This window comes from Pollicipes pollicipes, unplaced genomic scaffold, assembly GCF_011947565.3.
Source record: "Pollicipes pollicipes isolate AB1234 unplaced genomic scaffold, Ppol_2.1 Scaffold_6138;HRSCAF=7277_pilon_pilon_pilon, whole genome shotgun sequence".
Classification (NCBI taxonomy): Eukaryota; Metazoa; Arthropoda; class Thecostraca; order Pollicipedomorpha; family Pollicipedidae; genus Pollicipes; species Pollicipes pollicipes.
Window position 1 is genome coordinate 1,838,639 of NW_023596818.1, and position 26,977 is coordinate 1,865,615.

At 61.3% G+C, this 26,977-nt stretch overlaps 3 protein-coding genes and 1 non-coding gene across 4 annotated transcripts in view; 3 read left to right on the forward strand and 1 right to left on the reverse strand.

Annotated features, from left to right (window-relative positions):
- Positions 1-7,456: 7,456 nt before the first annotated feature.
- Positions 7,457-7,529, reverse strand: TRNAV-CAC (transfer RNA valine (anticodon CAC)). Its single transcript has one exon. It is a non-coding gene; the product is annotated as a tRNA-Val (tRNA).
- Positions 7,530-18,114: 10,585 nt separating this feature from the next.
- On the forward strand, positions 18,115-20,838 carry LOC119106040 (uncharacterized). Its single transcript, XM_037229634.1, has 5 exons — positions 18,115-18,266; positions 18,592-18,730; positions 19,381-19,520; positions 20,516-20,546; positions 20,794-20,838. The coding sequence occupies exons 1-5, from the start codon at positions 18,115-18,117 to the stop codon at positions 20,836-20,838; spliced, it is 507 nt and encodes a 168-aa protein (XP_037085529.1).
- A 67-nt stretch (positions 20,839-20,905) lies between these two features.
- LOC119106043 (hydrocephalus-inducing protein) lies at positions 20,906-24,662 on the forward strand. The gene is made up of 6 exons (XM_037229638.1): positions 20,906-21,064; positions 21,733-21,823; positions 22,276-22,403; positions 22,900-23,051; positions 24,150-24,265; positions 24,639-24,662. Exons 2-6 carry the CDS (start codon positions 21,797-21,799, stop codon positions 24,660-24,662), a joined length of 447 nt encoding a protein of 148 aa, XP_037085533.1. The 5' UTR covers positions 20,906-21,064; positions 21,733-21,796.
- Positions 24,663-24,728: 66 nt separating this feature from the next.
- The window catches only part of LOC119106044 (uncharacterized), a 4,895-nt gene continuing 2,646 nt past the window's right edge, over positions 24,729-26,977 (forward strand). The window contains exons 1-4 of the mRNA XM_037229639.1: positions 24,729-24,929; positions 25,439-25,597; positions 26,236-26,415; positions 26,731-26,881. Of these exons, the coding sequence (XP_037085534.1) occupies positions 24,893-24,929; positions 25,439-25,597; positions 26,236-26,415; positions 26,731-26,881 (527 nt within the window). The 5' untranslated portion in view covers positions 24,729-24,892. The remainder of the gene's footprint in view (positions 24,930-25,438; positions 25,598-26,235; positions 26,416-26,730; positions 26,882-26,977) is intronic.

Consider the following 26,977-nt stretch of genomic DNA (forward strand, 5'->3'; position numbering starts at 1 on the left):
TGTTGCTTCGACGGCGTGATGCCGCCTCTCCCACTCCGAAAACACGCCACTGTGTTGTCTGCCGGCCAGCAACGCTCGGGCACCTACTGGAGCATGGAGCCGGCGGCGGCGACGATCGGCGCCGGCCAGACGCTGCCGCTGCGGCTGACAGCCGTGCTGGACGACCCGCTGCGCTTCCACGACGTGCTGGTCATCAGTGTGCAGGTACGGTGTGGTGCCGGCACCGCCGCAGTCGGCCACCATGCAGAGTCTGTTCTGAGGGGAAAATTGCGGCCGGCGTCGAGTGTCGCCTTTTAGGGAGGTACCTAATCTTCTGGTACGCTCAAAAACCGTATTTTCGTGCAGCTATTGCAAAAAAGAGCTCCAGTTGAAAGGGCGATGTCGATTTGCCGGAGTTGAGCGCACGTGGAAGGTGTGGGGCTTATATTTCGTGACCCAGGGATGGGTAGTCAATTTTTTTTTGTCCTTCGTTTGGACATTTTTTAACATGTCAAGCAACAGTGCACTCGCGCTCGGTCAAATTGCCCCCATTGACCAGATTCTCTACTACTGGCAGCTGCTTTGCCCCTTCGTAGTCTCGTTGTACGTTGCAGCGCATTCGGTGCGTCTTTTTGTCGTGTTTCATGTGAAAGCAAAGATAAAGTAGCCTTAATCGGACGAAAAATCGCAATTTCTTGGGTAGGCTGGGTTAACCCATATTTGGGTCCAGTTACATTGTCAGGATCTTGCCTCACTCAAGTTACCCCAAAGTGCTTTCTTTTTAGTCCCATTCCCAACAAGACGTTTTAAAAGTCCGATTACGACAACGAGCACACAATTCGACCAAAGTGGATTTTCCTCGGGCATATAAGCTTACGCGTGCGGGTCGCGAACGTTGTCCAAACGTTGAACTAACAACGTCAAAATCTGTCCGAAAGTGCGGAAACGTGAGTTTTAACGCATCCACGCCATAATATGAGCCACTTTAAACTTTGCTTACACGTGTGTGACGACAGTGACAAGCCACATGTTCTGTCGTGTTCGCGTCTTGTAAATCGTCAACAGTTGGTCACATGGTACACTCAATTGTAATTGCAACGCGAGCAAATAATTTTGAGCAGGTAAATAATCATTCTCAATCGTGTCATGAATAAGTACCTCACTTCCACGTGATCCCGTCAGCCAGACCACCCGCATTTTGTGCAACCTGTTCTCTCGCATGCGAACGCAGCGGTTCTTGAAATTGAACCGATCATAAGGAAATCCAGCAAAATCGTGACAATCATGAATCATATATATATATATATACCTCCCACAGTCTCTATCTCACGCGTACCAAAGACTTGATCGTGCGTGAGCTGCTGGCAAATGAACGCTTTTGCTGCGTGTGTGTGTGTGTGGGGGGGGGGGATTAGCTGTTTAGTGGGAGAGTCAAATGCCGTGGTCTTATTGTGTCCCGCGCCCGGTCCTGTCGGTGACGGAGACTGACGTCGGTAAGGCTGCCGGCTGTGGGGATCGAACGCGAGGCCCGGCGGCCACACGGCCGTGGCACGGCCCGCTCGGACTGTGACGCCTGCGTGGCGCGTGCTCGGCAGGACAGCGGCACCTGGGAGATCCCCGTGGCGGCGCAGGGGCGGGGCTCCAGCATCCTGTTCGATCCGCCGCTGCGGTCCGTGGTCGACCTTGGACCGCTGTTCTGGTAAGAGAGCATCGCCCGTGGCATCTCACCGACGTTCTCTGCAGTCTGGCTGCACGCAGCAAATGTTAGTGGCGTCAGGTGCACCATGCATGCCGTGCCTATCTATACGCCGCCGGTAGCCTGTTGCCATGGAGACCACTGCGTCTCCAGCGACGTCCCTCCCCATGCCGTCCCGGTCACCAGCCGCCCTCCGGTCGTCCTGGGCTGTGTTTCAGCAAGTCGCCGATGACCCGCGTGTTCACGGCCACCAACAAGGGTCGCCGCTACCACCAGCTGGTCTGGTCCAACGACGGCGTGGTGGACCAGTCAGTCACGTCGCTGCCCAACATCGGCGTCTCGCGAGCCTCCTCCGTCAAGTAAGCGGCTCCCTCAGAGCAGCCGTCTCGGACTGACGTGCAGCGACGCGGACACGGCTGCACATGTCAGTTGTGTCTGCTTACTCGGCGGCACGGGTGTGAAGTGTTTGGTTCGCGTCAGAGCAGTGGCCGCTAGTTTATGGGGCGTATTTTTCCCTCTTTGATATGGAAACACTGGACCTCTCAACTAAAACAATATCTCGGCGACTGCATGATTTATTCTCAGTCATCGTCACAATGCGACCGCAGCGAGACGGACTGCATCTGAGGAGATCTCACTGACGAACCATTGGCCTGACGGACCTAGTACCTCGTTTGAGCTGGTCGCTGCCCCTGTCATTCGGCGGAATCAGATAACTCAGACTCAATCATCCCAGGCTGTCGGTCTTCCCATGCTGTGGCTGACGATTTCAGCATGCGCACCCGCGACCCAGCGCTTACTTCAGAGCACTGCCCTGTGAAAGGCCTCCCGAGGCAGCACTGGCCCGCTGTCAGGCAGTGTTACCCACCGTCAGAGGACCGAGTCTGTCCGTGACTCCCCGCCTCGAGCTCGGGCCCGCCGCATCGCCAGGCAGTGTTACCCGCCGTCAGCGGGCCTCGTCTGTCCATGACACCACGGCTCGAGCGCGGGCCCGCCGCACCGCCAGGCAGTGTTACCCGCCGTCAGCGGGCCTCGTCTGTCCATGACGCCACGGCTCGAGCGCGGGCCCGCCGCACCGCCAGGCAGTGCGGCACAGTCTGGCCAGGGGTGCAGGCACGCGCCGTCGTCGCAGGCCCGGCCGAGCAGGCGCGGCGCACGCCCTGCGCGCGTTGGCGTAGTGGGGAGGAGGGCGCGGGGATCAGCCGACTGCAGCCGGTGTCTCTGGACGGAGGGGTCGCACCGGCTCACTTCGGGGTGACCTTGCGGCCGGTGGCCTCCCATTCGGAAGCCGACACGCCCTTAAACCCCAAACCACCACCGTGTCTCGAGACACCTCACCCGTCGCGGGCCCTGGCAATCCACCGTGTTCGCCACGGATGCGGCGGCCACCGGCGGATGAGTCAACAGACGAACCTGTTCGACTGAGTCTGTGGGAGCGAGGCCGGCTGGAGAATGATTCTTTAAACTGGCAGCGGCTCGTGGTGTCCTCTTGGACTGGAGACATATCTCCGCCGGCGGGGTTCGGGAAAACATAAGGGACTCGCAATCCATCCACGCCGGACGCGGACCACATAGATGTATGTTGGCCCAGATCATCATGGTCGTGGGGCAGCTGGTTCGATAGGGTTGTACATACGGATCGGTCGTGCTGCGCCCTTTACAGCACCGTACGTCTCCTGCACGGTGTCGTCTGTGTAAACAGGCTGACACCGGCGAGAAGAACTGCATTAACTCTGTGGTAGTTTCGGTGGCACAAAATACGTGTTTTTTGGCTCGGGTTGAGTGGATAGCACCTACATGCAATCATTGGCAACCGTTCCACGTACATTCCTAGGCATGCAAAACGACTTTTCACACGCGGCAGAAGCTCTTGAACTGAAGACATCTGATGAGCTAGCGTTTTTCTTTAAGTTTTACGTACAGCTTATCTGACTGATTGACAGCAGAAGACAGTGAGCTCAGCCGATGAAGATTATGAGGCAGACGGTCCTGGGGCTTGCATTCAAAATAAGTTGCTGTGGACGTGGCAGCTTGATACCATATCTTTGAAGCCTGCCATGGGCCTGGTTGAGATATACGCGACCGCTGCACACACCCGTACCTGACCGCCATGCTGCGGACGCGGCGCTGGCGCTGACGAGCGGGCGAATGTCAGCGGCCCGGCCGCACCCGCGGCGCCCCGACCAGCCGCTGAGCGTGTGCCGGCCGGCAGACTGGGCCGCCGCCTGCCCGGCCTGGTGCCGGCCTTCCGCGTCAGCCCGCGCCGCGCCGACCTCTACCCCGGCGAGACGCAGAGCTTCACGCTGGACGCCTACAGCGAGAGGTGAGCGGCCGTCGGTGTCCGGGCGCCGCACACGAGCTCAGACCGGCCACTCGGTCCGCCCGGACCTGCTGCACACGAGCTCAGACCGGCCGCTCGGCCCGCCCGGGCGCCGCAAACGAGCTCAGACCGGCCGCCCTGTGACCTCGTGCTAGTCGTCCCTTGTTAATGACCTCTTGCCTGTCACCCTCGACCTGTGACCCCGTGCTAGTCATCCCTTGCCACTGACCGCTTACTCGCCACCCCGCGCGTGTGACCCGTGCTTCTGACCGCCTGCCTCTGATCTGCTGCCTGTGCGCGTGCCTGAGCGCCGTCGACGGCACGTCGGCCACCCCGTGACGCCACGTCTTCATGGCAGCGTCGGCAGAAAACGGGAGGAGATGTGCTGCACGGCCATGATCGGCAACGCCTCGGGCAAGACGGTGCTGCGGCGGCTGGTGGTGGCCGCCGAGTTCATCACGCCCGTCATCCAGTTCTCGCGGCGCGAGATCAAGTTCGAGCGGCGGCAGGTGCCCGGCGTCGAGTTTACAGAGCGCATGACACGTGAGCGAGAGTGGCCCGCCCGTCGGCAGCCGGGCCTGCGCGGCGTGGGGGAGGCGGCCGGCCGTGCTGGCGGCGGCGGGAGCCTGGCTCGGACCGGGGCGGTGCGGCTGCCGTCCCATCACGCGAGTCGTCACGCTCAGGTCGTCACGTCCCGTCTAGTCTGCGTGCCCGCGCCGTGGTTGGATAGCAAAGCTGGGTAGGGAACGCATTTGTTTTGTGCCCGGTGCCGTCGCACGCTGCTAGGATGTGTCGGGACGGGATGACCGACGCCCGGCTGGCGGCTCGCTCGAGCCGTACCCGCGTGACTCGCCGGCTCGATCTCACCAGCAGGTGCGGTGTCGAGTCACGGCACAGCGCCCTGTCCTGACGAGGGGACATGTCGGCCGTGCACACTCACGGCCTGCGTGACTCGTGGTTGGTGCTTGCCAGTGATTTGCTGCGAGCATAGCGTTGGGTGGTGTCCACACACACCGCGTGGTACCGCACCTGACGTTGGCTGTGCCGGAGGCTATTGGCACGGGCATCGGCCGTGCCATAAGTCTCACTGCGTGTCAAGCAGTCGAGCCTAAGCTGAGCTTCGGCGCCGTCTGGCTGCGATTATACTGTGTCCATGCTGCGGCGAAGACATCCTGACCCGTGTTGGAATGTCCCACGTAAACATCCCCGAAGTAACGGAGCTTCACTTGTCAGTACCGCTTGTATTGCCAGTACTTTAAGACCAGCAGGGTTATTCGGACATGAGCAAAACAGCACCAAAATATGAAATTTAGATTATTGGACGTTCTTGGACATCCCCATAAGTCCATTGTTAAATATAACCATTGCAGTATTTGCATCATCGAAATGTAACATGCGGTGTGCAATTTGCAAGCCGTGGCAGGCGCACCTTCTCAAACGCTTGGGTTTCAGTTGCGAACGAAGCCTGCTAAGCAATCTCGCTCTCTATCTCATTGCCCCGTCGTAATTTCCACACACGCTGTGCAAAATTGCTTGTCCTCGGTGATTTCCAGGATCATCCAGAGCTCAAGATGCCCTCTTAAGCAAGGCAGGGAATAGATTATACCACTTCCCCAATCTCTACTCTTTCCTGTCTGACCCCGTCAGACACTGTTTGGGGTTGTACTGCGCTTGGGCCCCGCTTCTGAGATGTCATCCCAAGGTTGAACACGCTCTGTGCCTGCTGGCTCTAAGCATTGCATCCGCACAACGCATTATCCAACCCTGCCACGTCACAGGGTGCCGTGCTGCAGAGTACGCGACCGTGCCCTGACTGGCGTTGTGCTGCGGATTAACAGCGCGCGCGGTGCCGTGCCCCAGAGGACCTGACGCTGACGAACAACTCTCCGCTGGCGCTGACCACGCACATCCGGACCCAGTACCCGTTCCTGCTGCGCAACCTGAGCGGCGGCCTGTCGGCGGAGATCGACTGCGAGCTTGGGTCAGTCCAACGGCCGGCGACCGAGCGCCGGCCAGGGGTGGTCCGACCTGGCGTCCGGCGACCGAGCGCCGGCCAGTGGTCTGCAGAGATCGACTGTGGGCTCGGGTCAGTCCAGCAGCCGGTGACCGGGTGCAGGCCGAAGGAGGGGGGAGGGGGTGGGGGTCGGCCCGGTGATGCTCCGAGGGGCCTCTCCGGCCTCATCTGAGCTTATGGGCAGATTGGGTAGCGTGTGCAGGCGCAGAACATCTGGAATTCGGGGTCCATTCCTTGAGCTGCGTTGTTCCTTTCCCATAGCGCCACTAACAGCCCTGATGCAATCTAACTATTGCCTCCCGTGAGGATCGAACCGGGGGTTCTCCGGGTGTTACGCTGGATGGATGTGACAGCCGGTGTTCCACGTGAAGACGAGTCAATAGGTTAAGAGTGCAGGTCGGACAGCAGGCAGTCGGTGACCCATGTCGCTCGGCTGAGGAGCTGTGTCCACCGCAGAGTGGAAGGAGACACATTGTTTGGCGTTGGTGCCCCAGTTTGTGCCCTATTACCGGTCACGGGCTGCAGCTGAAGCGGCGAAGCTGGTTCAGTGCGTGAGGGGCGCGGAGGAGACATCTTTTTGTTCGGGCCACGGCGACCCGGTTTACTTGGTGCAAGCAAGAATGACAATTTGCTCCTGCTTTTGTTCGGTAGTAACAACTCAAGGGTTCGTATGCTGATGGCTATCAACTTTTGATATGCCAAGAGATTCTTTCCATTTGACGTTATCACGCAAACATTGGTTATGGTGTAAATACTCGGCATTTTAAGGTGAGCTTATGGTAACGTCGTGTTAACGACATCTCCAGGTATATCAGGTGTCGATAGCTGTCTGGCAAAGAGCACTGAACTCATACTACAGCTGTTTGGCCGCAGCGGTCCGTAACCATCCCTCGTCAGAACTAATGAGCGATCCGCAAACAAAGTCGATCCGCAACAGTTGCTGCTTTAGCTAACGCTCAGAACCTGCCAGCATTTGACGTTACAGGCTCGAGGGCATTGCTCTGCACTGCACTGCACTCTACGACTTAATTTTCGTAACGGAAATGCATTGCCGAGGTGGGTGAATTTCTTTAATGGTCATCTCCGCTTGCTCCATTTTATGAGTACTACGAAATAGCGGGCGTTCATGTGATTACTGCACGCGAGTTTACTACTAAGACATCCAAGGTTTATTTGCACCTTTTTAATCTACCTTCTGCTATGGATCTTCTATGTCCCATCGTCTATGAACCTGCCTTGCATGGAGCTACTATGTAATATCATCTATGAACCTGCATTGTAAGGACCTGCCTTATATGAAGGAATTGCCCAGAACGGCAAGTAACTCATTCAGCGGCAACAGCGCTGCTGAGCTGTACAAACTGGGATATGCTGACCGTCGAACTGGAAGTAGCGCTTACAGATGAAAGCATTCTTCCACGGGTCACTCAACAAACCACTAAAGAGCTGTTTCCGCCCGGGATCGAACCGGGGCCCTTCCGCGTGTGAAGCGGACGTGATAACCACTACATTACGGAAACAGATAATACGGTTCACTTAAGCTGACTGGTCTGAAGGGGGACAGCTTATGCCTGACCTCGGCGTGACCGGGCGGGGGAGGCGCGTCCACCGCATGTTAACGGGTCACTCGGCCAGCCGCGCCAGCCACCAGGCCCTTCGCAGCTGCTGGGGACTGCGACCCAGCGCCGGAGCACCCGCTTCGCACATTGTGGGACTGCCGCGGCCGGGACCCGCAGTTCCAGTGGGCTCTGCCCAGCTTCGTGCTCTGTGGGCTGCGTTTGTTTTGTTTTTTGTTTTGCCAGTGGCGGGATAAGATCCGTTTTGCCCCTGAAAGATCTTAAGAACCTAGCGCCTTGTTTAGATTACACGAAAGTTACTCGATTTGCCCCCCCCCCAAATATATTCACTTGTTGACCCTCAAACCCAAAAACGCGTACTGTGGCTATATCTCGTAAATAATGTGCTTAAGGCAAAGGCAGCTGAGCATGTAATATACGGGCCTTTCAACTACATTAAGGTCGAATCCGAAGTGAAATAAGCTGTTCCAGGAAGCGCCAACAGAAGTAACTTTTTCAGGTTAGAGTTATATGCTGTTTTTGTTCATTGGGGTGACCTGGACGCCATGCACATGCTTTGAAAGCTACCGTGTAAGTTTCACATCCATATACTGGACATGAGCGGATCTAGGTTAACAGTATGGATATACCTTTTCCGCCATTTTGGAGACAAGATGTAGCACTACCATTTCTTAGGACCGCTTTTGCATTTCCACGCGAAAATTATAGCACTCTACAAACAAATGCTTAAATCTATAGGCATTGGTCTTCAATGAGCCTGCATAAATTCCTCCTTGGCTTGGTCCATCAAAAGGCAGAGTGAGCACTTCGCTTATACTGATGTGGATTTGCGATGTTATTGGCTTGTTCGCACAGAATACAACAGCCTATAGGTCTCTCATATGCCACGTGTTATTTCAAGGAAGTTCGGAGACTAAACCATGGAACAATTCGCAGATATGTCGACCCTCCCACTTAACTCTACATTGTAAGGCGCTGAACATTTCGTGAGCGCCGTGGACATGGCAGTGGTTCGCAGGGAGCGCCGGGCGACCATGGTGAGCGTCACCCTCGTGCCGACGGGGAGCGTCGGGCGGCCGTGGTGAGCGCCACCCTCGTGCCCACGGAGAGCGTCGGGCGGCTATGGTGAGGGTCACCCTCGTGCCGACGGGGAGCGTCGGGCGGCCGTGGTGAGCGTCACCCTCGTGCCGACGGGGAGCGTCGGGCGGCCGTGGTGAGCGTCACCCTCGTGCCGACGGGGAGCGTCGGGCGGCCGTGGTGAGCGTCACCCTCGTGCCGACGGGGAGCGTCGGGCGGCCGTGGCGAGCGTCACCCTCGTGCCGACGGGGAGCGTCGGGCGGCTATGGTGAGCGTCACCCTCGTGCCGATTAGGAGCGTCGGGCGGCCGTGGTGAGCGTCACCCTCGTGCCGACGGGGAGCGTCGGGCGGCCGTGGTGAGCGTCACCTTCGTGCCGACTAGGAGCGTCGGGCGGCCGTGGTGAGCGTCACCCTCGTGCCGATTAGGAGCGTCGGGCGGCCGTGGTGAGCGTCACCCTCGTGCCGACGGGGAGCGTCGGGCGGCCATGGTGAGCGTCACCCTCGTGCCGACGGGGAGCGTCGGGCGGCTATGGTGAGCGTCACCCTCGTGCCGACAGGGTGCACCGATCCGTGACGCTCGAGATCGTGTTCGACCCGGACTACGAGACGGGTCTCACCAGCCGCTACACCCGGGACAAGCTGACGCTCACCTATGAGGAGCACCCGCACTGCGTGAGTCGGTCCAGACTGCGGCCGGGGCCTGCGCCGCCGAGCCGGGCAGGCACACCGATGACGAAACCTCGAATGTCGGTGGGGGGATTCGGCTTTCAAGTCGTGTTTTTTTATGTGCAGAACCGTACGGTTAGTGTTGAATCTCTTAAAATTGGAAGGGGCGGGGGCCTCCTTGTGGCGCGAATAAAGTCCCCTGACCGGCGCCGTTTAGCTTTTCGCAGTCGGTTAATTTCCTGACTGAAACTGCTTTCAAAGAATGGCCGACAATTAAATATGAATTATGAAGATAAACAGCCATCATACGTTTTTACTCTATCATGAGGCCTCGTGAGCTTTACGGCCACATCTGACAAACAAACATTTTAATGGTGACTCTCCTGTCGTGTGCTACTACTTACTAGCCATCTAAATAACCAACTCAGAAAGCGCTCCCAGCTTGGCATGTCCTTTAGCTAAGCCCAAACTAGCAGTGCCTCCCCCTCCCCCTCATTCTGCCCCTTTCACTTGTCTCTCATGTTCCTAACGTCTGACGCCCTGCGTGGTGGCATCAGGACGAGGTCAGCCTGGTGGGCATCGTCAGCTTCCCGAACCTCACCGTCAGTGACAAGGAGGTCGACTTCGGCTGCATCCTCAACGACATGGAGAGCTTCAGGAAGATCAAGATCACCAACTGCTCCAAAGTGCCCGTTATGTTTCAGTGGTACTTCGTCGAAAACGACACGGAAGTAAGCCACTGCGCGGCCCGCACCTGCCACTGAAGTATGCGTGTATGCGTTTGACTGGGATGTGACGCGATGTGACAAACAGCCGTTTTAAGCGGGATTAGTTTTGCGTGACGTAGGCGTCCCGCAAATTGCGTCAATTAGTACCCAACGAATGTTGTGCAAGATTCGATGACGTAATCAAACAATGGCGTATTAAGGAGTATATTTACTAAGCATACAGATTGTGTTGTCTAGAACAGTCTTTCACTTACAAGTATACGAATGGCTGCAAGTAAGATTATTAGATCATTTCTGACGCATGCTTTAATATCTTCAAATGTCAAGCATTCCATTTTAGTGAGCAAATTACCTGATCATCCTCTTTTGCCACCCTTGATCCAATTCACAGCGATGACGCGCCGGCCCCTGGAGGCCCCCACGCGATGCAATGAGGCCTGAAAGCCGGACCTGCGGTCGACTTCCGTTCCCGCCTCTTGGCGAGTCTCCTTCCGACCGATCTCTCCCATGGCCCTCACTCTACTTGGGACGTCGGTGCTCCGCCCGCTTCTCCGACTTTCACGGCGTGTGTGTGCCTCAGCTCGACTGGCTGCCGGATCTGGACGACTCGGACTCGGCGGACGGCGAGGCGGAGCCGCCGCCGCCGCCGCCGCCGCCGCCCGCCGACAACCTGCTGCGCGAGACCAAGGTGGACCGGCTCATCACCGTGCCACTGGACCAGATACCGGTCGAGTGCGCCGTCGGTGAGTGTCGTCCAGTGACGCGTCCTCGTCCCTCTTCCCTTCCCTGCCGGCCGACGGCCGACGAGGCGCTCGGCGCGCTGTCCTGACGTCAGACCGGGGCTGGCCGCGACGAGTGGTCCCTGCCGACGCCGCCGACGGTCGGCGATCTGTGGCGGCGTTTGACGCCAGGCTGGCTGCCGACTGTGAGCTCGTGACCCACCTCAGCGCACGCTTCGGTACGCAATCGACTGGCCTCTCTCACTGACGGCGCCCGGCAGCGGAGGCTGCGCCCCGGTCTTAGCCGGCCACAACCACCTGTCGGACGGCCTACAGCCGGCGGGCCGCACACGCTTGGTGTGCTCAAGACGGCCGGTGACCGGTATTGCAGACGGGGCTTCAAACCCTCTGGTGTCTGGTCGAAGTGCTAGCAAACTTCCTTACCGCACTGCCTGGTCGGCGCGTCCCTGCGCCTGACATGTGTTATACGCCTGCGCCTGGACCACGCGTCCCTGCGCCTGACATGCACACACCTGCGCCTAACATGTGTTGACATGTGTTATACGCCTGCGCCTGACATGCACACACCTGCGCCTGACCGCTACGCCATGTGCACAGCGACACTGGCGGAGCGTCTGGCCTCGCTGCGCCCGCGCCGCCAGTCACGCTACCTCAGTCTGCCGCCGCCCGTCGACCGCGTCACCGCCGCCCAGAAGCTGGAGGGCATGTGGAAGAAGCAGGCTGCCATCAATGAGGTGGGCGCCCCCGGCAGGCGACCAAATCCATATCCAGCTCGACAGCTGACCTCAGAATGGGCCGCTTTTGCGACATCATGCGCCACACCATCGTACCAGCAGAATGCTACAGTACATCTTGGGTTATATTTCTGCATTCACAGAGAATACGTACGTGTTGAATATTCAGACTGTCGGTCGAGCCCTCAGTGTTCAAAATATCCAGGTGCATTTCACTTGCCCGGCGCATCCTGACAAAGCCCTCCGTCGCCCGGGCAGCGGACATATACCCGGGCGTCGGGCACATGCTGACTGCTCCCTGCCGCCGCCAGGTGCTGGACATATACCCGGGTGTCGGGCACATCCTGACTGCTCCCTGCCGCCGCCAGGTGCTGGACATATACCCGGGTGTCGGGCACATCCTGACTGCTCCCTGCCGCCGCCAGGTGCTGAACATATACCCGGGTGTCGGGCACATCCTGACTACTCCCTGCCGCCGCCAGGTGCTGGACATATACCCGGGTGTCGGGCACATCCTGACTACTCCCTCCCGCCGCCGGGTGCTGGACATTTGCCCGGGTGTCGGGCACAAGCTGACTGCTCCCTGCCGCCGCCAGGTGCTGGACATATACCCGGGTGTCGGGCACATCCTGACTGCTCCCTCCCGCCGCCAGGTGCTGGACATATACCCGGGTGTCGGGCACATGCTGGCTGTTCCCTCCCGCCGCCAGGTGCTGGACATATACCCGGGTGTCGGGCACAGCCTGACTGCTCCCTCCCGCCGCCAGGTGCTGGACATATACCCGATGTGCGGCAAGCTTCAGCCTGGCGACAACACGTCGGTGGTGTTCAAGTTCTACGGCCACGGCTCGGTGCGGTTCGCCGGACGCGCCGTGTGCGTCGTGCTCGCGGGCCGCAGTACGAGGTGCGCGTGTCGGGCCGCGCCTCCAACATCCGCTACCGGCTGCAAGAGCGTCTCGTCGACTGCGGCGGCCACGTGAGTGGCGGCGCGCCCCGCTGTCGGGCGCGCGGCGACGCCGGGCGCCGCGCGCCGCCCGCCTGGGCCGACGTGGAGGAGTGGTGGGAGGTCTGCTGTCACTGCCACCGGCCCGCCTGGGCCGGCGTGGAGGAGGAGTGGCGGGAGGCCTGCTGTCACCGTCGCCGGCCCGGCGGAGGCTGGCGCCGCTCGCTTCCCGCCTGGGCCGGCGTGCAGGAGGAGTGGCGGGAGGCCTGCTGTCACTGCCACCGACCCGCCTGGCCCGGTGTGGAGGAGGAGTGGAGGGAGGTCTGTTGCCACCGTCGCCGGCCCGGCGGCGGCTGGTGCACATCGGGCCCTCCCCCTCCACACCGGGCCCGACCCGCCTGGCCCAGTGTGGAGGGGGAGTGGCGGGAGACCTGCTGCCACTGCCACCAGCCCGGCAGCGGCTGGTGACGGGGTGCCTCAAAGGGCAGATGTGGTGGTACCATACACGCGGCTGGTGGCTGGGGTACAGAGGTGGCTCGATGAACGACCGCGCTCCGCGGATGTAGTCCAGTGGTCCGGGGATTGCACTCAACTCTCAGACTGTTTGGATCTCGCAACAGCTTTAGGAGTCCCGATGAAGGCTGCAGAAGCACCCGTACTCTGTGATTTATGACCACACCCGATGGTTAAATCATGACGGGCGTGTCCAAATATGATCAAATTTGCATTGGCGGCCGATATCTTGCCATGTGTCTGATGGGCTTCCGGTTAGTTAGCAGACAGTGTCGTGTTGGACTTGGAGCAAATTCAGCAAGATGTCATGAAACCTAAGTGTCCACCAGTGATACCTTCACGCACAATGTACGGCGTGCGCTCATCATGTCCTCAACAATAAAGCGAAGCGAATATTGAACGTAGCATTTTCGTCGGAACCGCCATCGAACAATTCTGAATTAGGAAAATGACGCTTCCAGTGCGGGACCGAGACCTCCGTCGGTTGCCAGTCTCTGGATCCACCAGAGCTGGGGAGGCGCCGTCCAGTGGCGTCCCGTCCCTCGCCCGGTGGACGTACCGCCAGTCCCCAGAGCTTGGAGGCGTCCCTGCGGGGTTTCCGCTGATGAAGTTTCAGTTCGAAATGTTTTTTGTATTATCCTTGTCGTGTAGACAACTGTCCCCCGTATCGGGCAGGTGTACTGCCAGCCCCTGCAGAAGTTTGGGTAATGGAGGGGGACACGCGGTGTAATGAGCTGTGACAGTGGGCGACGGATGCACGTGGTGACGTCAGAGAGGAGGAGGGGGAGGAGGTGCCGTGCAGACAGCGCTGTCCCGTGTGCGGCAGATGTACTGCCAGTTCCTGGAGACGTCCACCGCGCTGCACAACAGCGGCCAGGTGGAGTTCGCGTGGCGCCTGCGGTACGAGCCGGAGCACGGCCGGCTGCAGGTGTCGCCCACCGAGGGCGTGCTGCCGGCCGGCCACTCCCAGCGCATCACCATACACTTCCTGCCCATGATCCCCGAACACTTCCAGCGCCACATCGAGCTGGAGGTCAGCCGGCCGGCCACGGCGGCGGGCGTGGGTGGGCTGCTGGCGCGCCGCCGGCGGGGCTTTGCATTTGGAGAGGTCCACGCTTTAAGATGCCAATCAGCCATCGGTCTCCGGAGTAGGCCGCTGATGGCCTTGGTGATGCTGCCTGCGATGTTTATTGGGTGCTGACATGGGCGCATGGGCGGGCTGATGACATACCAACAGCTGTAGAAGCTCTTTTTTCGGCTCCTTTGCGATGTGGTTGAACCATTGCAGAATCGCCTGAAAGCTGTGTGGGGCTTCTAACATATGGGATCCAACGTAGTTTGTCCAATTGTATAGGCTTGTAACATTTCAAAGTTGCATGAGCCGCTCCAGCAGTAATTAAAGCAATTATCGTTTGCCATACCAGCATGGTAACATCGCTAGTTTTTAACGGTTCCGCAAGCATTTCGTGATCGGAGCTACTGCGCACCATTTTTTTACCGTCTCATCAGACACAAATCTGCCATACTTTCAGGCCAGTAAAACAACATGAGATAACTCATTAGCTTGATGGTACTGGTAGCCCATGATTTCAAATTTCAGATTTTACTGTCAACACTTCGAACTGTTCTCAAAATCACTGCATTTTTGGACTTCCATTGTTCTTTTGTGTAAATTCCAAACCGGTGTTCAGGAAACAGCTCAGGAAACACCGAAAAGCGATGTCACTCAATTGCACGCCTGTACCATGGCGCCTGCGCAACGACCGCAGCAGTGGCCTCTAGCTGCGGCGCGCTCCGACATCACCCGGTGTGGGGCGGCGGCGGCAGGTGGCGCACTTTCCGCCGGAGGTGATCACGGTGACCGGCTACGGCGCTTACCCGGCCGTCATGCTGGACCTGCCGCTGCAGTACGAGGACATCTCCGAGTACATCTTCCTGCAGGCCGTGCAGAACATCTCGGCGGCGCTCGAGTCGAACCGGCGCAGCGGGCTGGCGGTGGGTGGCGCGCGGCGGGCCCGGCCGACCGGCGACGCTCGAGTCGAACCGGCGCAGCGGGCTGCCGGTGGGTGGCGCGCGGCGGGCCCGGCCGACCGGCGGCGCTCGAGCCGGAGCGGCGCAGCGGACTACCGGTGGGTGGCGCGCGGCGGGCCCGGCCGACCGGCGGCGCTCGAGCCGGAGCGGCGCAGCGGACTACCGGTGGGTGGCGCGCGGCGGGCCCGGCCGACCGGCGGCGCTCGAGCCGGAGCGGCGCAGCGGGCTGCCGGTGGGTGGCGCGCGGCGGGCCCGGCCGACCGGCGGCGCTCGAGCTGGAGCGGCCCAGCGGGCTACCGGTGGGTGGTGCGGCGGCCCCGGCCAGCGGTGCGGCCGGTCGGCACAACCAGAACCCCACCGGCTCGGGGCGGTCGCGCCACGGCCGGCCGCCGGGCTCCGACAGCAGCACGCTGAGCCGATCTCTAGCTAATGGTCACTGTGAAGGGCTGCTCGCTCCGAACAAATATGAAAAACAGATAGACTAGGTAATTGAGCTGTACAAGCATCCCATTTGACTTGTCTAGGCTGCCAGCAAATCGGTGGGTACATCGTGCTGGAGGCGACATCTGTTGCAGAGTTTGCCGTCGTCGAGCGCCTCGGAGCAGCTGGTAACCACGATGGAGACGTTGGTGACCACGGAGCCGTCCAACGCAGAGCCGCCGCCGACCGACGGGCCGGAGATGAAACCGGGGCCTGCAGAGCCTGTCGACCGGTAGGGCTCGGCGCCGTCGCTGGTTCACGGTCACTGAAGCGGCTACGTGCCCTGGGGGTTACGGCGTCAAACAGTCGGGCGCATCGTGCGCTGTCACGACAGATATGCAGAACGCCCGGCTTGTGCCCGTTTCAACGTTGTGTGTTCCGGGTCGACATAGCAGTCAGCTTATAAGTTTGCGCGCATGCAAGCGTGCGTCCGTACACCCTTGCGTGCGTCCGTACGTCCGTGTGTGCGAGCGTGCGTCACCAGGCTGAGTGCTAGGGTTTCAGCAACAGTGCCAGTCCTGGTCCAGCAAGCGACTGTGTCTGTGTGTGTCCTCGCGGCCAGGCCGCCAGTCGAGGCTTCGTCGGAGGCGGCAGTGCCGGCCGCCGGCTCCCCGGAGCGGCCCGCCAGCGGAGAGCCGGCGCCTCAGGAGGAGCCGCCGGCCGCCGAGCCGGCCGCCACCGCACCGCAGCCAGCGCCGGTGGGTGGCGTCGCGTCACTGGCGGTCATGGCGGAGCGCTGAGGGTCGCGGCGCCGACGGCACGGGGCGGCCACGGGCTTTCTTGTGTTCCACGAGTGTGCTGGGGCTAAACAGCAGGCCGTCCTTCAGGGGCTTCAGCGCGTTGCGTCTTTCTGTTGATGGTGGTGAACGTTTCGACGCTGTCTACGTTAGTGACTTAGGGTAGTTTCGTCATGCATTCTTACTGCAGTGCATTCAGGACGTACAATGTAGGTATTTGTACATTTATGGTGGCTGCACCCGCCGGTCTAGTCGAGTCTGTGTGACCTCTCTGGCCTAGACCGCTCGGCGCTCAGCGTCGCTCGGCGCTCAGCGTCGCTCGGCGCTCAGCGTCGCTCGGCGCCCAGCATCGCTCGGCGCCCAGCGCTCAGCGTCGCTCAGCGCTCAGCGTCGCTCAGCGCCCAGCGTCGCTCGGCGCTCGGCGTCGCTCGGCGCTCGGCGTCGCTCGGCGCTCGGCGTCGCTCGGCGCTCGGCGCCGCTCGGCGCTCGGCGCCGCTCGGCGCTCAGTGTCTCTCGGCGCTCAGCGTCGGTGCCGCCCGCTCCCCGCGGCAGAGCGGTGGCCGCCGGACGCCGCTCACGTCTGACCGGACCCGGCAGGCGGCCGCCGCGTCAGCCAGCGCGCCCGGCGGCCAGGTGCAGCTCCAGCTGGAGGAGGCCTCCGACTCGGCTGAGTGCGAAGACGAGCTGGACCTGGAGGGCGAAGGGGAGGAGGAGGAGGAGGCCTCGGACGAGCAGGCGCCCGAGCTGGGCACGCCGCCGCTCAGCCCCTCCTGGAGCGTCGTCAGTCACTCGGTGCGCGCCGGGCAGACGGCTCTGACCGACACGCCCCTGTAGCCACTCGTTCTGGTGCGGGCGGCGGCTGCAGCGCGCCTCTGTCTGGGATCTGGCGTCATGGGGGTGCGCGGCGTGGGAGGCGTGGGGGCTGGTCCATGCACGGCTTGACGTCATCATCGGTGATTTGACAGTACATGCCGCGCGACGCGCGCTGTTGCGCACGGCGTGTGGTAGATGTCGGTTCGTGAACCACCCATGTTTCGTTAACAAAACTAAACCGGTCGATCTTTTTCATTTTCGTGCTTAACCTTGCGGCAATGTATGGAAGTAATCTACTATATATCAGAGTCGTTCCATTCACTTCTCGGTGCGTTCCTACGCACCTGCGTGCTGCCGAGCGGCCATTATGGTCGCGCGGCCTCGAGGTCGGCTCGCCCCGGAGCCCGCCCGTCACTGCTGGCCTCTCCGCCGGTGTGGCAGGACTCGGCGCTGGTGGACGCGGCGCTGATCGACCTGGAGGTGGAGCGGCTGGTGACGGTCGACTTCATCAGGAGCCACCCGACCACGGCGTCGTTCCTGCGCGGCGACAGCTCGCGCCGCAACGCCGTCAGCCTTGACCTGCTCAAGTACTATCTCGGTGAGCGCCGGCAGTCGGGGCTGGTCGGGGCTGGACGGGGCTGGACGGGGCTGGACGGGGCTGGACGGGGCTGGACGGGGCTGGACGGGGCTGGACGGGGCCGGACGGGGCTGGACGGGGCTGGACGGGGCTGGACGGGGCTGCCCGGTCTCCAGCTGTCTCCTGAGCAGACGGCAGGCGAATTGCCTTCGCTCAGCGTGCCTGCCTCCATCTCAGATTATGCCTGGCATTTTGTGTCCGGCAGTGGTAACAATAACATTCGCACCAAGTGCTGGAGTGTCTAATGTGGCAAAATCATCGTGATTTTCAGCGAAGCAGGATATATATATATATATATATATATATATATATATATACACGTTTTATATATATGCAGGATATCCTCCTGACTCCAATGCAAATTATGTTTCTGCGTTAGCCCGACATCATGGCGCCGATTTTGAGGCACCGCACAGCAATTTCCATGTGATGAGGTCTCAGCTGGTGCCTGACGCTGTTTCGTCGCCAGACTTTGGCCTGGTGCTGCTGGGCAGCGACCTGCACCGCGCCATCACCGTCACCAACATCTCGCTGCTGCCCGTGGTGGTCAACCTGGTGACCTCGATCCTCACCGATGACCCGTGAGAGCCTGCGGCGCGCCGGCGCGCCGCGCCACCGCCGCCGGTCTGGCGGTCCGGGTGGCGGCAGTCTCGGCTGGCTGCGCTTTGCAGAGTTTGTGGTGAGCCTGAACTGGGGCGTCTCTCAGTGCGCCGCATGACAAGATGGGGGTCGTAATCTCAAGCCGGTGTGGCCATACGGGGCGGCTGTCGACTGCGCGAGTGATGACATCCGTACAGCAGCGCGGCGGCGGCGCCTCGCCGGCTGACCTGCCGCGGGTGTGGGGAGGGAGGGCCGCTGTCCTTCCGAGTAGTGGCGGTGCTTTGAACGACCGCCGCCGCCCGCCAGGGACGACGACATGCACGTGACCTTGGACGACGAGTCGGGCTCGCTGCTGCCCGGCGAGTCCACCTACATCCACGTGCGGCTGCGTCCCAGCACGCTGGAGCAGGCCGTCGAGAAGCTGCAGAGGATGATCTATCTGGAGGTCAGAGCTACGCTCTCGTCTCCTCTCCCTCGCTTCGCCACCAGTCGCTTTCTTTCTTTTTTTCCTGCTGTGTTCGTGTGTTTACACACTTCTACAGGCTCTCCTCTACTCTTTTTCATGAGTTTCTTCATCCTTATTTCTCAGTCACCCGTTGTCCTTCCGTGCATTCTAATATACCTCTCCCTCCGCAAATGCTGCCATTTTTGTCTCATATTGTTCTTCAGTCCAGGCATTTACGTCATTTAAGTTTTTCATGTTTCAAGATATCTTTCGCCCTCAATTCCGCACATTCCTTCCCACTGCAGCAGCCCTATTTCTTTTCACACCATTTTCGGTACACCTAAGTATCGTTTCGAGCGCATTAAAGCGGAGGCGGTGGTGGCACAGTGGTTAGGACGTTCGCCTGAGGGCGTGACGGTGACCGTGGCAAGAGGTGAGACGCAAAGCCCCGTCATTATGATGACTGCATTGGAGCACACGCTGCCGGTCCGTCAGCGTTCGGGTATATACCTCCACGCCTCTTCCGAACCAGTGCGGTTCTCCAGCACAGCTGTGGAGTTTGACATCCGGATGCCGGCTAGCCGCGGCGGGCCTGTCTCACTTGACCGGCCGGCTTCGGGACTGAAGCTAGCCGACCCCGGCCCTCGCAGGTCAGGAACGGTCTCTTCATCCCGATCGTGCTGAAGGCGACCGTCACCACGCCCATCGCCGAGATGGACAAGGAAGAGCTTAGCTTCGGCACCGTGTACATCGGCATGTGCAAGATCTGCCAGATCAAGGTGCACAACAAGTGAGTCGGGACGGGCGCTCCGCAGCGACCACACACACACTCACAATCAGCACAAGCACCAGCACCGGTATTGTTCTTCAGCGGGTCCTCGTGTCTTTAAATCTCCACGGCAACCGACAACTCGCCTGATACAATGCGCTTAAACGGAAATGATTGAGGCCGAACGACACCGGGATGACGTGCCATCACGTGATGAAGACCAGTCAGAGACACGTATACGATATGGTACAATGGACGAGCCTGACAGGCTAAAGTCATCTGAGGACGAACGAGATCGCATTGGGATATTCGGAACTGGCTGATGCGTGGACTGTATGGGCTGGACTTCTCCGCGTGAATTATCAAGTCACATGGCTGATAGCGGTCCAGCGATGAAACCCAGACGTCTTTGTCCTAACTGTGTGCGACCCAGACAACGCTCTGAATCCCAGGCGTGTCGGGTATATCCCAAACACCTTCGTTGCAAGCCTAGATACTGAGCGTCTTTGTGTGCCAGCGTCGCGCCGCCGACAGTGGAGTCATGCCACCTGAGGGGCTCGCAGTGGTGGCTCTGTATGACACGAGTCCCCTGCCCGCCGGCAGCGGCATACTGCCGGCCGAGTGGAGCCTGACGGTGACTCTGTATGACACGAGCCCCCTGCCCGTCGGCAGCGGCATACTGCCGGCCGAGTGGAGCCTGACGGTGACTGTATGACACGAACCCCCTGCCCGCCGGCAGCGATATACTGCCGGCCGAGTGGAGCCTGACGGCGGCTCTGTATGACACGAGTCCCCTGCCCGTCGGCAGCGGCATACTGCCGGCCGAGTGGAGCCTGACGGTGGCTCTGTATGACACGAGCCCCCTGCCCGCCGGCAGCGATATACTGCCGGCCGAGTGGAGCCTGACGGTGGCTCTGTGTGACACGAGTCCCCTGCCCGTCGGCAGCGGTATACTGCTGGCCGAGTGGAGCCTGACGGTGACTCTGTATGACACGAGCCCCCCTGCCCGTCAGCAGCGGTATACTGCCGGCCGAGTGGAGCCTGACGGTGACTCTGTATGACACGAGCCCCCCTGCCCGTCGGCAGCGGTATACTGCCGGCCGAGTGGAGCCTGACGGTGGCTCTGTATGACACGAGCCCCCCTGCCCGTCGGCAGCGGTATACTGCCGGCCGAGTGGAGCCTGACGGCGGCTCTGTATGACACGAGCCCCCTGCCCGTCGGCAGCGGTATACTGCCGGCCGAGTGGAGCCTGACGGCGGCTCTGTATGACACGAGCCCCCTGCCCGCCGGCAGCGGTATACTGCCGGCCGAGTGGAGCCTGACGGCGGCTCTGTATGACACGAGCCCCCTGCCCGCCGGCAGCGGTATACTGCCGGCCGAGTGGAGCCTGACGGCGCGGCCGCCGGACCGTCCGGCCGCGCTGCCGTTCAGCTCCGGTGACAGACCGCGCCGCCACGCCGCTACCGCTACTCTGCCGCCGGCCTTCACCTTCCGACCGGCCTCGGGAACCCTGGAGCCCGACCAGTGGAGCCTGGTGGACGTCATCTTCGCGCCCGTCAGGAGCGTGCGTGACCGTAGGACAGCGGGCGTGCAGGCAGCGGCCCGGCCGTCAGGAGCGTGCGTGACCGTGGGACAGCGAGCGGGCAGGCAGCGGCCCGGCCGTCAGGAGCGTACGTGACCGTGGGACAGCGGGAGGGCAGGCAGCGGCCCGGCCGTCAGGAGCGTGCGTGACCGTGGGACAGCGAGCGGGCAGGGAGCGGCCCGGCCGTCAGGAGCGTACGTGACCGTGGGACAGCGGGAGGGCAGGCAGCGGCCCGGCCGTCAGGAGCGTGCGTGATCGTGGGACAGCGGGAGGGCAGGCAGCGGCCCGGCCATCGGGAGCCGCTCCAGGCTGGTCTGCTGTAACAGGCAGTTGTCGAGGACACCGGGCGCTGCTTACGATAACACTTGTTGCGTGTGCGCGTTAGGAATGGTAGTGGTTTCCTGACTGCGCGGCTTCGTATCGTTCTTCGCATGATTGACAAACCCGTAGGTGGCAGGCTAAGTAAAAACAATGTCTGTTTTTTCAGCTCCTTTTACCAGGTTCAGAGCAGTGTAGTTCCTCACCCATAGGCGTTTGTCATTGGAGCGATAAGCTGGCGTGTCCTTCCATTCGCTCTCACTTCGTGCGCAATTCGTGACAATCTCACGTGGTGCGCGCGGGTGTTGATTTGGTGCCTGTCCGGTTCGCAGAAGACGTACACCATGGAGGCCGAGCTGTCCGTGCAGGGCTCCGCGCAGACGTGGACCAAAGCGCATGACCGGCGAGGGGTTGGACAGCGTGGTGCGTGTGGTGTGTGTGGGGGGGGGGGGGGGGGGGGGGGGGGGAACGGCAACACCAGCCAAGAGGTGTCTGGAGTGCATGCATTTCAATTTGGTGCTCTGGGGGGTTTCTGTACAGCCAGACGGAACCATGCAGTGATGTTTTTTCAACTGTCAACTGCTCCAGGCGAACAGCTTAGTGCCAGGCGGAATACCAGATATTGGGGTGACAGCTTGCATGTCCGCTTTCTCGCATAAAAAGTCCGGCACAGAGCTTTACTGGTCCAGCGCTGTTGCTCTCTTTTGGCGTGGCGACTGGGGTCCGCAGCGGAGATGCGGGCCAGGCGAGGAAAACGTGGTCCAAGGGAGTTCATTCTGACGTTGCTCTCCGGCGTCATGGGCGTGTAGACGGTGCAGGCGCCGCCGTCGTTGTCGCTGGCCACGCCACTACCGCTAGCTGTGTGCGTGCGGCAGCTGGAGTTCTCGACGTTGGAGCTGCAGTTCGAGCCCATCATCCCGTACACGGAGGGCGGCCTGGCGGAGGTGGTCGTCTTCAACCCGCACCCGGTGCCGATCGAGCTGTACTCGCTGGAGTTTGACAGGTCGGTCGTGTCGGGGGCCGCGGCTCCCGGGTTTCCGTCACGCAGGTAGGCAGGCAGGCGGGCTCCGCCGCAGGTCACGCACCCGTGCTATGACGCTCAGCTGTTTGTGAGGATCAGTCACGTGGACTGCGGGCAAAACGGTGAATTGGCCGTATAAGTGACAGCATAGACGTCTTTGTCCGTGGGGTCGCGGTGGCTAGCTGATCGGGAAAGACTCCTCCCCATGCTGTCCTTCGCGATCAGCTCAGCTGTGGAGCCATTAGCTCGGAATTAGAAGACCTCGGTTCGAATCTCAGCAATTCAAGTAGTACATTGGGGTCGTGACGCCTACGAGACTGAAAGCCAAACACCATCCAATCCCTCGTGCGACGAGACAACACCTGACTACGCCCCGGGGATCAACCAGCCAAAGAGTTATGTACGTAAGTTAGTACTGCCACCCGAGACGGCGTCCCGCGTGCCCCGGCCGCCAACCACCCGGTCCCCGGCTCCGCAGGCAGTACCTGGAGGAGGAACACATCCTGCGCACGCTGCCGGGCTACGGCGAGTTCGAGACGCTGGTGCTGCCGCCGCGCCAGCCGGGCGAGCCGCTGGCGGCCGAGGTGCGCTCCTTCTACGCCGAGCTGGTGCACCGCACTGGCCAGCCGGGCCGGCCGCCGGAGGAGCCAGCCGGAGCCGCCGGAGCCGCCGGAGCCGCCGGAGCCGCCGGAGCCGCCGGAGCCGCCGCACCCGCCGCCCTCCTCGCGCCCGCCGCTGCCGCCGCCTCGGTCAGGGGCTCTCACCGTGAGTGGTCGTCGGCACGTCGTCTCCGCTGGCGAGTGGCGACTTCAGGTTACTGGGACCTGACCTGGGAGGACCTGAGAGGACCTGAAAGGATTTGAAGACCTGATGCCTGAACCACACTTGCATCGCAGCGGATGCTAGCCGACGATGTAGCGCAACAGGCCTGCGACAGCAACCCTTCGGCTCTTACGTGCCTCATTACAGTCTTAATATCGGTGCATTTTCAGTGTATTTTGTAACTGTTGATTGACTACAATCTCTGGAAATGTGCATGCCACGTGTCGTGTCAGGTTATATCGCGCATGCAGCGCTCCGTATGGTTGAAGGGGCCAGGACCTCCCTTCCTTCCTCCCTGCCGCGCTTCTGGAACCCACGCGTGTTGATCACACAGCACACATACGACCTGTGGGTGTTGTGTAGAAGTCGTTGAGTCGTGACTGCAACGTGCGCTCAATCGTTGTACCTGTCCGCATCGCCTAGCATACGTGCGTGTGTTATGTACGAAGCTGGCAGTCCTCCTGGGCTTAGCGTGTGTCTGCTGCGCTGCGTGGCTGCCGCGATACCCCGCCTCCTGGCTTAGCGTTCTCGGAACTTGACAGTGAACAGCATCGGTGTCCTCACGCAGCTAGTGTGCCTGTTTCAGAGGCGTGTACACGTGCTTGGGACGCAGTCTGCGCCCACGGGTCTGGATCCCGCAGTCTGTGCACTGCGTACGGCCGTGAGCCTAGCTCTGGATCGAGCCGCGCCCCACGCCGGCCTCCGTTCCAGTAAGCCCGGAGGGTACACTGGCGCCGGCCTCCGTCCCAGTAAGCCTGGAGGGTACGCTGACGTCGGCCTCCGTTCCAGTAAGCCTTGAAGGTACGCTGACGTCGGCCTCCGTTCCAGTAAACCTGGAAGGTACACTGACGCCGGCCTCCGTTCCAGTAAGCCTTGAGGGTACGCTGACGTCGGCCTCCGTTCCAGTGAGCCTGGAGGGTACGCTGCCGCCGGCCTCCGTTCCAGTAAGCCTGGAGGGTACGCTGACGTCGGCCTCTGTTCCAGTAAGCCTGGAGGGTACGCTGCCGCCGGCCTCTGTTCCAGTAAGCCTGGAGGGTACACTGGCGCCGGCCTCCGTTCCAGTAAGCCTGGAGGGTACGCTGACGTCGGCCTCTGTACCAGTAAGCCTGGAGGGTACGCTGCCGCCGGCCTCTGTTCCAGTAAGCCTGGAGGGTACGCTGACGTCGGCCTCTGTACCAGTAAGCCTGGAGGGTACGCTGCCGCCGGCCTCTGTTCCAGTAAGCCTGGAGGGTACGCTGACGTCGGCCTCCGTTCGAGTAAGCCTGGAGGGTACACTGACGCCGGCTTCCGTTCCAGTGAGCCTGGAGGGTTCGCTGACGCCGGGCGGCCCGCAGCGGTCGCGTTCGCGGTTACTGGCCACGCCGGAGCTTCAGACGGCGCCGCCTGTGCCGTTAGCTGTGCCGCCAGCCGGTCCTCTAGCCGGTCTGCCAGCTGGACCGCAAGCCGGACCACCAGCCGGACCGCCATCCGGACCGCCATCCGGACCGCCATCCGGACCACAGTCCGGACCGCCATCCGGACCACAGTCCGGACCGCCAGCCGGACCGCCAGCCGGTCTGGCAGCCGGACCGCCAGCCGGTCTGCCAGCCACCGGCAGCTTGGAGGCAGTCAGCTGGCCCGGCTGGACGGGCGTGCTGGACCAGCCGACCATGTGGACCCTTCCCGCCCAGGAACAGTTCATCAAAGGTGAGTACCGGCGCGCCGGCTCCGTTCACTTAATGGACGGTACCGGCACCTGGGCGGCTCAGAAAAGGTCGATCACTCCTCAGAAGTAGCTCATTAAAGATTGACTCCAGCTTGGGAACAGTTCACGCAAAGGTCAATTCCAGCTCAGGAAGCAGGGCCGGGTCCACCTCTTCGTGTATGCTGTCACCCGGAAGTTGACGGCCGTGATGTGCTGTGCTTTGTTCTGCGCCACATGAGCACGGCCTCAGGCCTAGCCCCTTCAGTTGATCGGCCACCACAGTCGGCCGACAGGCAGGCCACCAAAGGAGACCGCTAAGATCGCCGACGCTCTCGGCGCCTACCGCGTTGGGTATGCGCCCTATCCTACTGACAGCACTGACCAGCCCGCGCGCATCATGGCGGGGCTGATCAGTGTTGGTCCTCGAGCGCAGGCTCGGCGGACCAGCGTGGCGTGCCTCGCACCGCACCACTGGGCGTCGTCCTCTGACCCACGCCCGGTGCGTGTCCAGACTACCTGGAGCTGTGCGAGCCGTCGGCGGCGACGCCGCTGCCCGACCCTGTGGCGCAGGCCGTGCAGGGCTACATCAGCCGGGACCAGCCGACCGACCTGCGACTGCTGCGCTCGCGCCTGGCGCCCGCCTTTGTCATCATCAGCGCGCCGTTCACCGGTCAGTCCTGGGGACGCCGCGGCCGCGCCGCCAGTGCCGCCCGAGAACGGCGAGCGCCGGCGGCTCTGTGCGGCGCGCCGGAAGCCTGCAGCCGCTGGCGTAGGCTGCTGTGCGCAGCGATCGCGTCCGCGCAGATTACCGTGCAGGGCAGGCGGGCGGGGGCGCGTGTGGTCGCTGTCGGCAGCGCTGCGTCCCGGAAGTGCTCCGAGGTTAGCTTTACTGGCATGTCGGCTCTCCGCCGAGACCCGGTGCGGTAGTCTGAGTGCAAATGTGTTTTGATATGTTATAGTGGGGAAGTCATCTCTACACAACAGCAGATGACGTAATGCCACACGTAAGTCTTCGTGCAGAGTTTGGGTACATTTGCTAGTGTGGACTTCAGGAGTCGTGGGTGGATGTTAATGTGTCCATAATCGCCATACCCCAGAATTTGTGAACAGCTTCTTGCACTGGCACACCCTGTGCACGAGCAAAGCTCTTGCCATGTTTCATGCACACAGAGTCGTGGTAGCGACGCTCACGCGTGTACATGAAATGCTGAGACAGTGATCTCCGACATATCCGCAGAGCCACTGTGCCTTATCTACGCAGTTACGCGCACGGAACGGTGACAGTGGTGCGCCCCTGTGCGCACGCAGAGCCGTACCTGCTGGCAATCCTGCTGGCTGAGCGGTACGACCTGACGATCGTGACGGTGGACCAGCTGGTGTGGGAGGGCGTGCTGGCGCCCAGGAGCGGCGCCGCCCACCGTGCCCGCGACTTCCTCTGCGATAGTACGAGGGCGGGCGCGCGCGCGCCGGCCGCCGCCAAACAGCCAGGTTCGCGGCGGGGTCGTTTGCTGGGGGCCAGACCCACTGCTGCGAAGAGACTGGTCTGGCTGGGCGTTGTTGCTGGGAGCAGCCGATAGCTCATCCGCGGCTTTGCACTAATAAGTCTTTAGGGTTTGAACACACGGCTTGAACATTTGGGAGTGGACGTAATATATTTTGAGCACGCGTCACTCTTTTTTCTCGTTGATTACGCTCGATGGCATAGTGCACGGCTTGCTCCCTAAGCCATCCGCCGACGTCCTGGCCCATGCCACCGCCTGCGCCCTCCGAGCGTGTTCAACCGTGAACATGTCGACCTTTCAGCCAAGAAGGGCCTGTCGAGCGCCAAGGCGAGCAACGGCCGCAAGCGGTCCGAGTCGACGTCGTCGCTGTCGCCGGCGCCGGACCTGCGCGACGTGCCGGTCAAGCCTCGCCCCATGACGCCGGCCCTGCTCGGCGACCTGATCGCCGCCCGGTGAGGCTGCGGCGGCGCGCTGGCCGAGTGGTCAGCGCATTCGGCTCCCACGTACTGACGGCTTGCGCGGTGTCTGTCTCCTGTACCCTCGAACGC